The 18,939-nt window shown below is 34.3% G+C and overlaps 1 protein-coding gene across 1 annotated transcript in view; it reads left to right on the top strand.

Moving 5' to 3' along the window:
* Positions 1-10,389, top strand: part of LOC113497257 (transmembrane and TPR repeat-containing protein CG4341) — a 102,944-nt gene extending 92,555 nt beyond the window's left edge. Inside the window, exons 6-11 of the mRNA XM_026876727.1 lie at positions 1,948-2,033; positions 2,462-2,724; positions 3,333-3,473; positions 4,897-4,981; positions 5,585-5,763; positions 8,266-10,389. Of these exons, the coding sequence (XP_026732528.1) occupies positions 1,948-2,033; positions 2,462-2,724; positions 3,333-3,473; positions 4,897-4,981; positions 5,585-5,763; positions 8,266-8,433 (922 nt within the window). The 3' untranslated portion in view covers positions 8,434-10,389. The remainder of the gene's footprint in view (positions 1-1,947; positions 2,034-2,461; positions 2,725-3,332; positions 3,474-4,896; positions 4,982-5,584; positions 5,764-8,265) is intronic.
* Positions 10,390-18,939: the final 8,550 nt, after the last annotated feature.

Below are 18,939 nucleotides of genomic sequence, written 5' to 3'. Positions count from 1 at the left end.
TTAAATTAAAAATATCGACTCGAATATAATTTAGTTAAGTAATTTATTTGTGAAGAACAGTAATTTTACCCACAAGAACATCTTTCATCAAAACCTTAACGAGTTCTCTTCGTTTAATTTCATTACCTTGTTTGCATGTTTAATTCCCATTGTTAAACACACAATAACCTCAACTAACAGCTCACTAAACTCCAACCATAATATCGCAAACTGAATACTATCAGCGCAATGCATTTCAACGTAATAAGTTGCATACTTTAATTTTGCCCAAATTAATGGCGCCCAACAAACGTCGACGCAGAGTTTTGGTAAGGCAGCTACCAACCGCACAAAAGCAATTTCACTCACAATACCAACGTTACAATAATTAGAAGGGAATTAGTAACAAATTATTGCTCGCGAAGAGGAGGGTATAATAGCCCGACCGAGCTGGATGATTCTCATTAGTGTACGTTGGTCCCACGTAGAGGCTGGCTCGTTGTGGCCCTGCATTATTCATGCGGACAATATTGCACTGCCGCATCTATCTATACAGCTTTTATAACGTTGTACAGTTATATTATCAGGTGATGTTTCATTAACGCTGACATTTTGCATTGTGCTCGTGTAATAATGCCGTCCAATTGTTTGATAGTGTACTATGCTTTGTGACTGCGGGTTAGCGAGATGGTGTGAAATATGAAATATTATATTAGTTGGGTACACTGATTGTGGGTTCATTGTTAATGTTTTGGTACAAGTTACATGGAATATTTATCGTCTAATATTAGCATAAATTTAAATTAGATTTAAAATAGAAATTGTATTTTAATTAAAATGTATCTGTTAAGCCAAATATGTACATTTTGGCCAATGTAATATGAATTAAGTAGATACCATGCCATAGGTATTAGTGCCTATTAATTTATATGAGTAAAATAATGCTACGGGAACATAGAAGCAACACGTCGGTATTGCACTATAATATTAAAATTTATTGCTATTGGAAATTAGTTGGAGAGAGGCAAGCGCTATACAATTTCATTCCCTACTGATTAAACGTTACACACGAGTAAAATAGTCATGAGATTTCGGTAGCGCAGCGTGAAACAACATTTGATGAGCTATGAATTTGTTAGCAGCAAATGTTCATCACTAATTAGCACCAAATGTGAAACTACGAATCGCAATATTAATGTGGAACGTGAAAGCGTCGGGCTTCGCAAGTTCGCCTCTGACTGCACGAAGCGACGGTTCAATATTTCATACGTCATATGAATACGTCACAAAAGCTGAGTCTGATGTGGCTGTGAAAGATGAATAGAATGAATAGAACGGATACGCGACAAATAGTCAGTGTTCTTTATAAGCTTCGTCGATGTAGACAGTTTTGCAATTCCTATTCAGTCCTTTATGCAGTTGATAAATACCTGCATTTACATTCTAATGAAGTATGTCGTTGGTAAGGTTTTAGTTTTGTAAATACGTAGATGAATTAAATAAACAATACGCTTCTATTGTAAACAAAATACAGTAGAAGGTACTTGTTTAAACTTTTTACGATAAACAATAGACGGCCTACGGCATAGGCATAACGAGAACTACGCCGTAGACGTTCTAAAGAACTTTTTACATTGTACGTTCTACGAACTTAATGGTGTTTCTATATTGTTTGAAAGTTTTATAATTAGGTTTATTTAACACTGATTTCTCACATTATGTACTAATTAACTTCGGACTAAACTTTTTCTAGTTCAAGAAGATTTACTGAGAACTAATTACCTAATCTCAGAACGAAATATTCGAAGATAATTGAAATAATTTTGAGAAGAAAAATTCCAGAATCTTATTAGCCGAGCAGGAGACGAATTATCATTATTAAATTTATATAATTATCTATTTATTCAATAAAATGAAAATGTAATAAGCCGATTCGCTGTCTAAATTGAGTGTATATCTTTGTTTCAGGGGAATATTACTACAAAACCAAAGACGTTACAGCGATGCTATCAAAAGTTTTGAGAGAGCAATTTACTTTAGACCTTCAATGGCTCGTAAGTACTTGAGATAAATTAATTATTAAAAACAAAGCTTCTTTGGTATTTCTTCATAGCTCTTACTAATAATTTGATTGTCCCTTCAAATTATTTTAGATGAGGGCCGGACGAGTCTTTATTCTGTTCTAATTTGGGTTATTGTCTTGGAAATAAAGGGGTTTACAAAATTTTCATTGTTAAGTAAACAAGAACATCTTTCCACGGAACATTTTGAGCTGAGAGTAAACTATGAACAGTTGGAAATAGACATTTAAAATATCTTCAAACTGCTTTAAAACTTTGCGCTCAAGTTGCATACCTTTCAAAAGTTTCGTGTTTTATTTCCAGCTTTCTAAAAGATACTCTACAATTCGTATTAGGTACGGGATATGTAAATTTTCTAGACTTCCAGCAATTTTTCGTTGATTTTCGAATGTTTGTTTTAGTCGCGTACGTGAATCTTGGTACGTCGTTGATGGCGGATGGTCGGCTGGCCGAGGCCGCGAGCGCACTGCGCGCCGGCTCTCGAGCCGAGGGTGTCCGAGTGCGGGACCGAAGGGAACACGACGCAGCCCGAGTGTCCGCGCTCGTGCAACTAGCGGCCCTCCACTCGCAGCGGGGCCACTGGCATAAAGCCCTGTCGGCCTACAAAGAAGCTCTCCAAATACTCCCGGACACAAACACGCCGATTGTCGGCTGGACCCGGCATGTAAGTAACACGTCGCATTTTAACAAGCGCTCACGTTATCTTATGAAGTGGGCACGTGCCGATTTCCTCCGTCACGGGTTAAATGCAGTTCAAAATTGGGGAAAAATTCTGTTGATTGACTTTGTATAACGTATAGCTTGATGTTTCAAAGCGAAAAGCTTTTGAAAGTGTTTGATAATTAATTAGAAAACTTAACAATACCTTTAACATCGTTACAATGTTTTGCCGATGTATATGTATATTAAAACAACACTTTCTTTTAAATCGACAATACTTTTCCGATATCAACATGTTTTTCCACGTAATCACAGAGGCACCTTTAAATAGGTTTTGCATATTAGTGCGAACTCTCTTTTTTCTATCCATTTCATATGGACTCATTTCTACCACCTGAGTGCATTTTATAAACTCACATGCTTTTTGTTTAATAATAACTAGACTTGTACCTTGAGAGGTAGTCGATCTACCGCGAAAACAAAGGAAACTCGAAAACTGATATGTTTTGAACATACACACTGATGTATATTCCATTGTACGTCATCAAAACATCGGCGTCGTGTACCACTTGAAGCGCAGTTAGATTCTAATTTTGATTTTATTGTTTGCAGAGTGTCCTATCAATGGTCGGGGAGATTTATGTTCAATTACAGCAATGGCCGTTGGCCGAGCACAGTCTGCTGTTAGCGTTAGCGACCGCGCCGCATCACGCCGGCACACACGTCACATTAGCTCAAATACTCGCCAGAAATGTTAGTAGCAACATTTAATATTCCGTTATTTACTTGTAATTGGAACTATTATTGCATGATATTGTAATTTGTCATTTTAATGAGAGAAAAATTAAGTTACTAAAGTCCCAATGGTTCAATGATCTTCCACAGTGCGAATAAACCTTGCACAGACCATCTTTATTTTTATACGTTTTATTCATTAAAAAACCTAAACCAACGTTTTTCCGGCGAAATGAAAAAATAATCTTTTTATAAGCGACTCCCACACTAGGAATATTTAAAAAGACTGTCGCAAAAGTTTTACAAAAAATCGTTCCACCACCCATGTTCAAAAAATATAATCGCTGTTCGTTAGTTTCGCAAAAACTCAAAAAAGGCTGAACTGATTTGGCTGAAAATGATTTTAGTTTTAAAAGCAGTTGTGAAAACTCAAGGTTTATGTCGACAAGCCGAGTTCAAGAGTATAATAATAATTATTGTTTTCAATATCGAAAGTTGAAATAAACAAAACTGTAAATTAATAACAGACTTTAAGGTATCTTTCAAGGTTACGGTTATACAGGTACGCACATTAACCCTCGTTTGTCCTCAATAACTAATTAAATAGTGAAAACAATATATTTCACAGGTTAATATGAGCCTTGTAATTAGTTGTAAAGTCGTGAGAACTAATACACGTATCGTGTGAAGAGAATATTGAAGGGTTAAAGCCTCTTCCGAGCTATGAGCATTTAATATGTAGGGTTGGCGATAACTTATCCTGAAATCATGAATAGTTATATAGACGAGTAAAATACGTGGTTATGTCTAAGGGTTCATTGTATCTAAGAGATATGAAGTTACGCATTGTAGAGCATATCCAAATAGATTTCGTTGATGTTGAGAAGACTATGGGTGTTGTCTAATACATATTTGTTCATATTGTCGATGATTCCAATAAAAGTGGTTATCCCATAAAAAACTTGATCATCTGATAACAACTTATTAAATAATGTAACCGTTTACTCACGCGTATTTATCGGGGTAGCCCGACTACTTTCGGACCCAACCGGAGTCCTTAATCATGAGTAGACGCGGCGGGATTGCGAGTCGAACTCACATCATTAAATAAATGCCACACTTTGCCAAACATGTTATTTACAATATTATAAAAAAAATCTACGACAACCGATAATTATCAAACTCATAGGGGACTAAGATCGAAAACGTTAATCAACCAAAACCTCAATAAATATAATTATGAACATCAGTTAAAATTAAATTCCGCTGCGGCAAGTACTGTATATCCAAGATTATTATTCCTTGAGGGCTCGCCAGTTCACCGCGCTAATCAATTATTCTCTTATAAGAATTACCGCACCACTTAAGTACCACTGAACTAATCTTTGTGGCAGATGTATTAAACTTGGGTAAGTCACGTCAATAATATATTTTGTTGCAGGCTAGTAGGAGTATGGAAGCTGAAATGTGGTTTAAAAAAGCATTAACTTTAGCGCCTAACGATCCTTCAGTCAGGGATCAATTTGGTAAGTATTTTTTGGCAATTTTCCCTTTTTTAGCTTTGATTTATTTTGCATCTTAATATTTGTAGAAAAATGTATATAAAAATACGCTACCCTCGTTTTGACACAGTCTGGTAAAAAGTTTACAAGTTTTCATACTACAGAAATTCTGACTGAAGAATAAATAATATCTAAATCTAAAATCAGAAGAAATATTTGGTGTACATAAAATTTTATAACTTATTATCATAGATTATTTTAATAAAATTAACATTATGTAAATTGTATCTGATTGTGTTGACCTGTATTTGATATTTGGTATGGTACTGACAGTATCGCTTGTTGAAAATTTAATTTAGATTATGTAGCAATGAATTTTAGTATTATTTAAACCTATTTTTGAGACTAGCCTACCCAATGAGTAAAAACGGAACCCTATTACTAAGGCTATACTGTTCTGCCGTCTAACTATTCAACCCCTAGCTCTAACAGTTAAAATAGATGAGCAATGGGTCCCACAGTCATACATTTTATGGATGACCATTTCCTTTAGAAACTTTATTTTTCTTTAGTTTATTTGCGCGGACCCATCAGTGAGGCGAGACTTGACTCATCTATTATACCTAGGCATGTTCCTGAGATCACAACGTCGGCTTCGAGAATCAGCAGAGCAATTAGTAGCAGCGGCGCAGTTGTCACCGGCGGACGGCGCACGCGCCGCGTCTGCCGCGCGTGCGTTACGGGACGCGCGGCGGTGTCGGTCGGCGGAGCGGTGGTATGCGCGAGCCGTTCAGCTGAGCCCAGATGTAAGTACTACAACACTTATAAAGGGTAGATTATGACGCTATCTAATCGATAATGGTGTTGTGCACGAATTCGCCGTGAAAGAATTGCAAGCCACAGCTAAGGTGTTAAGGGTACCAACATAACCAACTTAATATATCATGTAATGGTAGGAAAAATAAAATACAAATACTACTTTTGGGGGCAAATTCAAATGCTTTGGACAACGAACAGTTGTTGAACAGAGGGCAACGAGTGCAATAGAACAGTTTTAACTACAGATCATCACCTCTTAAACTTATTTAATTGCTGGTGTTGTGGAAAAGAGACGACGACTCGCTTCTGTAGTTGCAAAAATCTTTCTTTGATACTTTAGTTTCGTGAACTGTCGCATTGTTCTATATGTCTCTTGTATAGGTAATGCATTTTCACAAAACACACACCATAAGTAACGAAAGTATAAGATACACTTCCATTTTTGCAGATGTGATGCGATAAATCGTATGATACTCGTATGTAAACTTTTATAAAATAAAGTATAAAGTTTTATGATATAAGACATAGTTAACCTTAATTGGTTCTTTCTTGCACTAACTGGTTTTTGCATAGGTACAATTCAATCAGACCCAGATTCAATTCAGTATTGTTCAATCCATTAGAAACGGACGATTATGTAAATTGCACAATCGCCTTAACCTGCGTGGGCAACACTAACGGTAGAAACCTCAAGCCTAAGTGGTCCGTCACCGATTAACACACGGCATAACTCTTAGTGCCCTATAAATAAAGATCATTTTCGAACCGAAATTTCCTTTACCATTTTCTCCGAGTTATTAATTTATGAAAAATTCTCTCTTCATCCAGTATTCTCTTCGTCTGAGATTTTCTGAGTGCAGGAAATCTGACAGTAATTCCAAAGTAACGTACAGGCTTAATTAACCCCCGTCAGAGAAATTGGCTTACTTATTTATTTATTTATTTATTTATTTATTTATGTTAAAACGATAGAGACACCAATTACATTAACATAGACGTGAAATTTAAAATAGGAAGAAAAACATAATATAAACTAGAAAAACCAACCAGCTTAAGTATAAACATGAGAAACTTAGTTACATCAAAGAATAAACTATTAATAAACAAAACAAACGTAATATAAAATTTATAACAATAACAAAATACACATTAAACTATGCGTTCGCACAGGCTGAGACACAAACACATTATTATTTTAAAATCTTCAACAAATAGATCACAGTTCGGTTCAGCTTCCATGAGGTCATTGAGCATAGCTAGAACACGGGGAACTGGGGATGAGGCCCGGGCCACTGTGCGACTAGTAGGTGCGGTTAGTAGTCGGTGTTTTCGTCCTCGAAGATAGTTGTTAGGGACGTAAAGACGAATCAGCTCATTGTGCAGATCAGGGGCATCAGTTATCCCTCTAGATATTTTGAGCATGATGTTCAACTGGTCATAGGCTCTTCTAGTTTGCAACATATTAAATCCTAGGTGTCCAACAAGAAATTTGGTTGGATATAAATATGGATAATATCCAAACCGGAATTTATAAAGGAACCTCAAAAATGCCTTTTGGACCTTCTCAAGCGAAAGTACATATTTAGCCTCATACGGATTCCAAATACAAGAGCTCGACTCTAATTTGCTTCTGACAAGCGTGCTGTATAAAAGCTGTAGTACATGCGCGTTTTGAAAATCTTACTACCCGCGATATTTGTTTAAATAAAGATTTAAACCGAATGGATGAACAAAGGGTCTCAGGAAGTGAGCAATTCCGTTTGTTTGGTAAACAGACAGTGGTCAGATCAAGGACTAGCCGACGGCTATTTTCTTTGTTCCTATCTTGTTTGATGCTTGCGATACTAATTATTTTATGGTTGTAGAGAAAACGGTTTCTCTTTCAAGTTTCAAAATATTTTGTAAATGTATTTTTTTACAAAAACAGTTACAATTATTAATTTGAAAATCACCGTTGTTAAATATTCTCATCACACATACAGACCGTTTTATGAATATAATTTCATTGTACGAGTGAAAACGACTAAATATTTGCCTAAAAGTAGTCTCTTTGAAAATACTCTAAAAACAATCCTAACAACGGCTGCAGAACCAACAGAATCGAACAAACACTAAAATAAACTAAGAAAACGTCCATCACAGGTGTATAAACAAAAATGAATGAAAAGAGTGAACGATGAAACCTTGTTATTCCATTTTGTTCATTTGCTGCGGGGCCACCGATCGCCACAAATTCAGCCGCTCTAGATTATTCCCCGAATCGTGAAAGGTTTGACCGACACATCAAAAACGTTTAGCGTTTTTGTTCAATAATTTATTTAAAATCTATATCAGTGTAAGCATTTTTGTAGCGATTCGTTGACAACACTAGAGTATTCATTTTCGCCTTCATTTTCCTTAACAAAAAAAAAATCCGTTGACATGATTACGATGTGATACAGTAATTTGATTTCCAAGGAAGCTGGATTAGAATACCCGTTTGGTTGCAGGACGCCGAGTATCATTCCAACCTTGGCGCTATTTTACATCTGAATGGGAAGTATGCTGCAGCGGCAACTTCCTACCGGCGAGCGCTACAACTACAACCCAACGACGAAATAACCATCACAAACCTAAAAAGAGTTAGAGCATTAATGAGCAAACAACGCAGAAAATAATCCAATGAAACAGGCCTCATGTAAATCGATACGTCATAGATGAAATAGGATGTCAATTGCCAAAAGTATTGTTAGATACTGAATACAATTTATTTTATGCGTTTGTAAATAAGCAAGTGTAATTGTTAATTTACTGGCTCTTGTTGCCTGTGCTTGTAAAGTTACGAAGACCAAATTGATGGTAGTTTGACTGCCTACCTTATCAACAGATTACAATAGCAGGTAAGTTCAGAATTAGTAAGACAGTGTAAATTGATAAACACGAATTTTCATACTTCGTTTGATTACTGACGAGATTTTCCTTCGAACATGATAGTCAGTAAGAATTAATATTTAAACCGTATATCATTATCATAAAAGGGACATAAGTACCTTGAATTATTCAATTATATACATAATTATAGATTTCCAAGCACAAAAGTGAATTCTAAAGTGAGAAACGTCACAAATATTTTGTTGAACTTGCTGTTAATTGTAAGGCTGCGCTACATTGAAATAAAATTGAAAAATTAATGACATTAATGTATTTTTTCAGCATATATGGTGATTTCAGAATCCAGAAGTGTCTTTTTCAATATAAATGAATATTTTAGTTATGTCTTTTGTAATACAGAGCTCTATCGCGCATACTTGTGGTTCGTTATCGAATACATTGAAGGGTCTTAAAACAACGTCATAGGAGTAGTTAGAAATGATTGTAAATAGACTTTTAAATAAAACAATTTTATACGTGTGCAAATATAGTTCTAAAGAAGCGTTGATTTCCATTATTTCGGTGAAAATAATGGTTTTCTATTGTTATTATTTTTGTCTTCCATTATATTTTAACTGTCTGTTCCTTGTGAAAGCCGGACCTAAAAGATACTGATCGAAGTGAAAGGCTAGTGTATAAACTGTTTAGCATATGAAATGTAACATAAAATCTCGTTTTTATTTTTTGGACGTTTGTTAGGTTATAAATGTATAAACATGAAGCTTGCTTGATACTGATTGTTCATGCTGAGGCAAAGGCCAATACATTATTCTGGAAGCCGGTGGTATTAGCTTCTAATTGTGTTGCGGGTTTCATTCATCGACCGGGAGCGATCGCCTACGGACGCTGGACTGTTTGTCTGCTCCTAATCCCCGTTACGTCTATATAGCATTGATTGTACATTTCTGGATGTTCAATCGTGGATATTATATGTGTCATTCTAAGGCTGTGTACCGATTTACTACAAAAAGGAATTGTCGTGTTTTAAAACACTTACACTTAAAAAAAAATGGAAATGAGCATCTTTTTTTGTCGCATACGCATTTCGATCTGATACGATAATTTTTGATGTAAAACTCTTTTTTAATATTGACATATTTAGTTTTAAATTAAGTTGAATCATTTTCATGACTACCTACTCATAATATAGTTTAAAATACGAGCATGGTCTCTTCAATAAAGTTGAGAGTTGAGAATTTAATATTTACAAAATTATTTAATATCTAAGCTAATGTTAACCGGTTAATCAAGTTCCTTCAGATGAAATAGAATATGGCTAATGGAATATCATTGCTGCTAAAGATTATTCGCATTGAGAAATCTCAGTTGAATTGACATGTAACATTCATAAGTTACCGACGGCTTGCATTTTAGACGTGATAGGAATTGCGAGAAAAACGATAAAACTTGTATTTTTTATTCATATTTTATAAATCAGTACACGGCTGATCAAATGTCACTTATGCTTCTCAAAAAATTTTAGATTCGACTTACAAATAAAACGAATGTACATTTTAAACTTATTTCAAAACTTCATTTTTGGTATCAAGAAATTAAAAAAAAGAATTTGATTGATTTTACTAAGCACTTCCTAAAGCATAGTGTTAACTACATGATAAAAAAGAAGTAACGGGGATTAGATCATTCTGCATCTGTTTGTTTTTTATATTCATAAAAATAATTATTAATTTAAAATTAAATACTTAACCTAAAAGTCAAATAAAATTGCTTTGAATATTTTGTTGAATTTGTATTAAATGTATTTTGAAACGATAAATTGTGATCGATTAATAATTATTTTACGAAGTCTGAAACATATCTATGTCATGTTTGTGTAGATATACAACCAGACATAATTGTTATTACGTATAAAAATGTAAAATAAATTGTTGTAAATAAAAAAATATTTATGTCGCATTAATACCATATAGCGATAAAGATGATTTTTACATTAAATTCTAATTAATATTTTTGTTATTTACTTCTCACACCTGTGACAATAAATGTAAATTACGCTTTGTAGTAATACTAGATAAATGCCAAATAAAATTATTTCATTTTCTTTGGGCAGATTTGTAATTGATTAACAGTTCCAATCATTAAATGGGAAATATTTTAAAGGTTTATTCAACATAATCTCCATTCCTGACTGTTAACCTGTATTCTTAACGTCAATTATGTTATGTATCAAAACTTAGCCCATACTGGACCAGCTAAACCGAGTAGGTACTTACTACATTATCTAATAATTTAATGTACCAGTGACAGCCAACCTACAAATTTTCAGACATATTTTGTTCTAAGGGAATTGTATTAGAATTGCCTTGATGAAGAATATTCACACAAGACCTTATTACGTTTGAATCTTACAATTCGACACCACTTCTAGAACTCTCTCACTTCTATTCCATTGGCAAGTAAAAAGTTTCGTTCAAAAAACGTGAATAAATAACCACACAAAAAAAATCTTAAAAATATTTCCCTAAACATTGGGATCTTACATTTTCTACGCGTTACGTGATTGTATGTATAGATAAGGCCAAATAGCTTGAAAAGTGATATAGAATTTTTAAATAAATATTTAAGTAAAACCTCTTAGCAAAACCTTAAAACAGGCATACATTTATAAATACAATCACGTAAGAATAGTTAATACTAACCTCATAATTTCTGTAAGTCGAAAATCATATTGAAAATAGAAAATAATTTTGCATCGTCGAAATTATTGTGAATATATTATTGCAGACTTGTGTAAGCTTCTTAACATTTTATAGCATTACAATAATATGGATATGATATTTTTCTTACTCTATGCGCTCACCAATTTTTTTCTCTTTACCAGTATACTTCGACTTGATCGTAATATGCTATTAAACAAAATTATTAAAATTTCTTTCAAATGTAACTGGAAGGTCCGTATTATGAACTCTTAAAATAAAATAGGATTGTTCTTGCTGTGAAAGCGAGATGGAGCACAAAATTGAATAGCTTTGTCTTACTTTAACAACGGAACAGTTTTGCTTCAGGGTCTCATACTTACACATAGCACTGTTTTATTTACTTTTTATTAATTTTGGTCGTCTAGGCATTTTTTTTAACATAATTCAGTGCATAATAAAACAATTTTGTTAATATAAATACGGTTAAGAAATATGACTGTCTTTCAATATACCTCAAATATTCATTAACATAAAATTGTGAATGCTACTTTGTACCTTCTTCCAATTAAAATAAAGATCATTATAATATGATCATCTTATGAACTCTTTCTATCTCAGGTGAGCGCAAAACTGTTTACCAATGTACTGGAAACAGCTTAACATAAATATTATTTTCATCATAGTTATTAGGCATTACAATTATTGTACTTCCAGTAATCAATAACACATTTTGTCATAACAATTTATACCTACTATACTAGTAGGCATGTGTAAGTAACGATTGAGGAATTGTAACCACTATTGTTTTATTTAATAGTTATAAATAGGTACGTATATTTATGGCGTTATGCAAGTAAACCTGCAAATTCCCAAAGTGATATTATATGTTGGTAATTTTGTAAATAAAAGCTTCAATATTTTATGTCATGTTTCATTTCTCTAATCCCTTGTAATCGTGGTTATTGGTAATTAGTACAAAGTCGATAATTGGTTGCGGTTTTAAACCTGTGTTTGTAAAAGTTTACGTTATGATATGGATATACAAAAAGTTATGAATTTGATGAAAATACTCTTAATATTATACTGTTTGGTAGGATATTTACAATGTAAAAATAATAGAGATGGTGACAAAAGGGAATAATAATATTTTTAGCACGTTAGACTACAGGGATAGTCAAGTGGTAGAGGTCACCACGAAAAACTTATTGTGCGCGACGTATAGCAGGTTCGATCCCCGCGTAGGACAAGTATTTGTGTGATCCGCAAATGCTTGCATGTGGCTTGAATGTTTGAGGCATCCCCCGCGAAACAAGGATTAATTTCCTTAGTGCGGGAGTCGCCTGAAAATAAATCTATAAGAAACAAAAAAAAAGAAACGAAATTTTGACTTTGACCCATAAAAATGGTACTTTAAATTTTAGTTTGTGACGTCACAACTTCGCAAAATTATACACAGAAGTGACGTCACGCGTAAGTTCTATTAACTATATTCTATCAATTTATTATTGTTTCACAAAATCCTTATTATCCTACATTGAAAAATAAAACTTCCATCATCGTAAATGAACTCATAACATAATATGTTACGCCCAAATGAAATCGTAGTGTCACAAGCAAAGTCCATATTACAAGATATACTGAATCCTACACACATTTCATTATAACAACCATTCATTACATTTCTCTAATTGTAAATGAAGAATATTTAAAAAGTAGAAAGGAAAACCTACAATGGTTGAATCTTTACAACGTATAATATATCTTCTAATATATAAAATTCCCGTGTCACGATGTTAGTTACCCTACTCCTCCGAAACGACAAAACCGATTTTTACCAAATTTTATATTCGTATTTAGTAGGCCTGAGAATCGACTAACATCTATTTTTCATACCCCTAAGTGATAAGGGTTGCTACACTCTAAAAAAAATTAAATTATTGTACGAAATTGTTTGTTTTTATTTTTTTTATAATTTGGCATTAAAAATACTGTATACAACTAGAAAAAAATATATTCGGCAAAACAACGTTTGCTGGGTCAGCTAGTAGTTCTATAAATTATATATGTTCTTTATATATTATATATATCCATTTGTTATTAAAAAGAGTCAATTTACCGTACACACACAAATACAATAACAAAAAACGACAAATATGCAGATAAAGACTAACATACAACTTCGAATACAAAAGTTGAGAACACAGAGATTTTAGCGTAGGGTTTTATTAACTTAATTAATTGATTGCTTTCTGTAAAATATTACGTATATTAAGCACATAGATATAGGCCTGTCCCACTCACACATCTAAACTCTTGTATCTGAAAAACTAAAACACAAACACACTTTTTGTTGGCAAACGATTGCGTTACATGCAATTATGGTGCTATATCATGTGTTACATACATACGTATACGTGGGACCAAATAATCTGACGCATACTTTTTCAGCTTATCCTACTTTCACACAAGATAAAATATAAATAAACCATAAAGTTTTTATAAGACAAGATAATGTGGAAAGTGATTACATTTCTTGCCGACAGACGAGTTTGCAATTCGCAATTTTTTTGCGACTTTCGTTTCGAGCACATGACTGGAAGAATAGGCGCGTCAAATAACTTGGAAAAAAGACACTTAGCCCGCGCTCACGCCTTTCCTGTGTGTTTTGTGTAGATAGAGCATCCCCTAAGCTCCACAGTAATTTCCCTCGAAGACATTATTTTCCATGCTTCGCGCTCACCCCACAGCCATTACCATTCGCTTCATCTTCAGTTTCCTTTTGTATTTTGCTTTGACACTTTGTGTTTCGATTCGATATTGAGATATATCGTCGGTGATATTATTTTACGTCTATTTGAAGATTACTCTGTGAGTTTAGGGGATTTTTTTGCTTGACTTAATAGTTACTTTATATGATTTGAATGGAGAAGTAAGTATAAGTAGAGTACAATTTCGAAAACAGATTTTTAAAGAAACATTATCAGAGTAATTGTGTCCTTTTTTGTTTTATTCATAAAGTTAGTCTGAGTCCTGCCTTTGATAGTTGTATTAAACTAGTAGTAAACTAGTAATATTCAACTAATGAATAGGTTATCGAACTGCATAAGTTAATCGATCACACTTAATCTTTAATCGATCATTCTTAGCTACCCTTGATAAAGTAGGTCCGGGGTGACATATCTCTGTCATAACAACTTCCTCAGTGTTTGGGAAGACACGTTTTTTTTTACTGCTTGTTAGCTCTACATCTTTGACAGTCGTAACGGGTAGTCTGGCATCCAGTCTCACTAGTATTATGTATTATGTTGCCCAGATAACTTGGTTGAAGAGAGTTAGAAATCCTTATCTCAGTTACCTTGGCAGGTAATCAGTCGCTCTTTGTAAAACGCTTGTACTCACTGGCGTCTGATTAGACCGAAATCGACCCCAAAGTAGTTGGAAAAAGGCTAGGCCACTTATGATGTCGAAATTGATAATGAGACATTTTTACTTAAATTTGTCGTATGAAGAAAAAAAAACGTTTTATTTCAGCTGAATTCAAAATGTTTGTCTTATTTTAGAAAGGAAAGAGTACACAGAAATGTAAAAAGTTAGCGTCTTTGAGGATCCAACTAGCTCTCAACAATTTCATAGCTAATTTGCAAGTGAGGTGATGAACGAGCATTTGACCATTCAACTTAGTACCGACGAGAACTTGCTAATGAACACCTCACCACCTTCTAACTCCCTTATCATTGCATACTTGTTATCTCAAACGTTTAATGTTACCGAGCAATTTTTCAAATTATTAAATGTTAAATGAACCTTTGCTGTGCGGTCATAGTTATTTTTTGGTTTTATTTCATGATGTTGCTTTTAATTAAGAATTCCAACTTGACAGGAGAATATTTTAATGAGAATGAAAATCTCTCATTTTTAAAGCAAAATACTGAATTATCATTGCAGACTGTAATAATTTCAGCTCTCATAGATGCTTTCTTAACGCTTTTAATTAATATTTTTATCGCTCCGAATTGCGCTCGCTTATGTTTCTATCATTAAAAATAAAGGTATTTGTTTTATCTAGATCTTACACTGAGATTTATTTCTATTATTCACTAATTAGTTAAAATGCAATAAATGAGAAAAGTTTTTGCCATTATTTTAGTAACACGTTGGGGCATTGACTCGAAATGACATTGTAATGACATCTGAACAACTACGTGGTATCACCAAAAAAGTACGCTGTGGGATATATAGGATGTATAGCACTCCACTAGAATCCTTTTGAGGGTTTTACGTCAATCCTGTAGGTAAGCCATTTTTGTATAAGATAACAAAACCCTTTTTCGCTTATAGAATTGTACATTTGCAACGACAGAGTATAGGCAAGAAGGAATTAGAGGAAATAGGATCAAAAACTATTTTTTTCAGATTAACATCGGTATGTCATCCGTCAAATTCTTCCTATTCATTTGATATGGAAAAATCGGAGTCACAAAGGATTGTGTAGCTTCGGATTATACTACCAGTCTATAAAACGTCACTCTACTGGGAAAAGGCCTTTTACCATACAGCATTGAGCAATATCATCATGCTAGTTATCAAAACTCGTGGATATAAATCTATGCTCAGAACCGCAATGCTACTACGATATTTTATATTTTTGACACGCCTCTAGATTTGTTGCAACATATTGTCGGATACACAGGGGATTTCACAAACATTTAAGACATAAGCACAAAAACACCTAGATTGAGAACAAGCATTCGTGAATTATACATTATACAAACGCCTGGATCGAACCCGCGGCATATCGCACAAAGTGAGTTTAGCATGTTGACCAGAGTTGACCACTCGGCTATATGTGCATACAAATTCGTTGATAAATAATCAGTTGATTTCGTTGTAAATCGGATGCAGGAAAGTTGACCACCAACTCCAAATAGTGACACACGCTTAACTTCTTCTTTATACTGTTTATACTTCCCTTTTCAATGAATACAAGCTACTTATCATGTACTACTAACGTTACTAAGGAATAGTCCAGTACTTGGAAATTAGTTAGGTGTGTCCGGCGGATGTCTTTCAGCTGATATGTTAATGATGACGTGCATACTGGCTGTCGTGTCGTCATAATTCTAGAAATGGCCCGCTAACAGCCAGTATAGGTGAATGTGGGGTAGGTATCTGCCTTTGTGATCCAGCTCGTACAAGTCCTTTGACGCAATGCATGTAGCCATTTTGACGTCTAATGAATACTTCGCATTAATTTTCGAGAATTTGTGTTGGGAACTTTTGTCCTGTTTTTCGTATTTTCTACTATTTTATGATTGGTTTTAAAGCTGACAAAATGCCTGATTAGTTTTCCAGGTAGAGTTAAAATGAGTAGTATATGACGAAATTTCGTACTTGTTCAACATTAATCAATAATCCCTTGTAAAATAGTACAACAAAAACAGTTTGTTATTTTGAATGTCCCCGGAAAACATAATGAACTTGTGATCTAACATCGCCTCCAATTTGCGTCACAGAGTTAATATGAAACGCGAACTCACGTAAAGCACAAAGGTAGACTTCAATATGCAACAAGTACATCAACAAAACTGAATTTACAATCAAAAGAAACACGGTGGCTCGTCAGCGGCTCGGTTGAACGGAGTGTCACAGTTCATTAATATTAATAGTCGGGGGCAAAACCCACGGCTACTGCTCTCACTCCATGCATAATTTCATTTCTACGCCCCTACAAATTTTAATTGTTCGAGTTGCTACATCGCAACTTTGTCCGAAAGTTACAGTGACGAATATACCACCCTGCTCGTTGTTTCGAATAAGTACAAAAAATGTTTGCGCTGCGTACAGAGTGCCGAGCGCGGAGTATGCTTGAGTTCGGTTACGTTCACCAAACTTTGCCAGCGTGCGCCGTTTTAAGCTTCGCGACGTATTTTAATTTGTTTTAGTTGAGAATTTATTGTAAACTTTTTTAATTTACTGAAAGTCAATATTACGCGGGGTATAAAGGAGTGGGACGTCGGTACTCGGAATCAGCTTTGCTGCTTTATGTTCACGCATATTAGTTTCATAGTTTACATTGACTTCGAAACAAAGAACATTACTCAGTTTTCGTAGAACAACCGTTTAGTTGGTGCAAATAAAACTCACCTCTCCTGTTTGAAACATTTTCCAATTAGTAACAGCAAACCCTAGTGGTTGTAGTCGACGAACCAAAAATATCATTTACATAAGCAGTTTAACTACACGTTGCGGAGAACAAAGAATCTACATAAACGTTCTGATTAACATTGTTTTTTTCGATTACGCAGCTTTTACATATTGGCTACTGTTTAGTGAACACAGCTTTTTGGCAAATTACTTTTGATAAGTATAATAAAAAGGAGTTTTACACCAAGAAAGATATTCCGTTACTAGTTCGTAGCAATTGGCATTAGTATTACTGTAAGTAAAGATACATCTGGATTATTTCTTCCTCAGCAATAACTAAAAGCACTAAATTTACTTCCAATAAATCAATACTCAAAATCCCTAAAGGCACTAGGGAGATTGGTATGAAATAACCGAAAATAGCGAGGTGACAGACTCTCCTAGGTCGGCGTCGACCGCGACCGCCGCGCCGCCGCGCCGCTCGGCCAAACCGCGCTCGCAACCGCGCCACCGACGCGCCTCGTGATACCCGCCTGAGTGGATGACTGAAAGAGAAAAAAGAGGTTGTATTCAATTATTTAATGTCATTGACACCTTTTATAATGTTTTAGATATGTTCCGACCACGCAGAAAATATCATCTGTTACAAAAGTAATGACGAATTTCACATTCATTTATAGACGCAAAAAGGGAATTATATTACTCGACAATGATACGTAAAGTTTTAAAAGAAACTTATAATAAATTTCAAATTATAAATTTTACAACTCGACGTCAAATTACCAAGTAATGTAGGCGACTTTTTGTTTAAGCGCATAACTTGTGTCAAATGTCATTCAGAATGAGTTTCTATACCACGGCGTGTATAAATAATGTAAAACCCCCAAGTTTGACACGCGACCATAATTAGGGATCTTCAAAAGTAAATTTATGGAAGATCAAATAGGTATACTTATATATGTTGGAGGCTATACGGCGCTAGGGGCCCGAAGCTTATTAAAAACTGTCACATAAAGTAGGTTGCATCGCTGTGAATTCCCCAATGCGTGTAACCAATTTACTCGAATACTGAGTAAACTAGGAACGAAGTCTTAAATCCCTAAAGTAATAACATTTTAATAAAATAATTAATATTAGGCAGACAAGATGATCTAGTAATGAAAAGAAAAAAAATTAATGCCTGTATAAATAGTACGTACACAACATTATTTATATTTTACTAATTAGGTTCAGTAAAAAGGCTTAACTAAATAATTGCCAACAGAACTGTATATTATATAGTCACATTAAATTATTCCCAAGCACAATAATTATATGTGCATTTAAATTGCGAGAAATTGCGGTGTCTTGAAAATCTGCGCGGCAACATTTTGTCTTGGCATATTGCAGTTAGTCTTGCCGCCTCACCGGGATTAATTTTAATCTTCTGTTACAATACTATTCTCAGTT

The sequence above is a fragment of the Trichoplusia ni genome, chromosome 9 (genome assembly GCF_003590095.1).
Source record: "Trichoplusia ni isolate ovarian cell line Hi5 chromosome 9, tn1, whole genome shotgun sequence".
NCBI lineage: Eukaryota > Metazoa > Arthropoda > Insecta > Lepidoptera > Noctuidae > Trichoplusia > Trichoplusia ni.
This window is presented reverse-complemented; position numbering and strand designations above follow the sequence as displayed.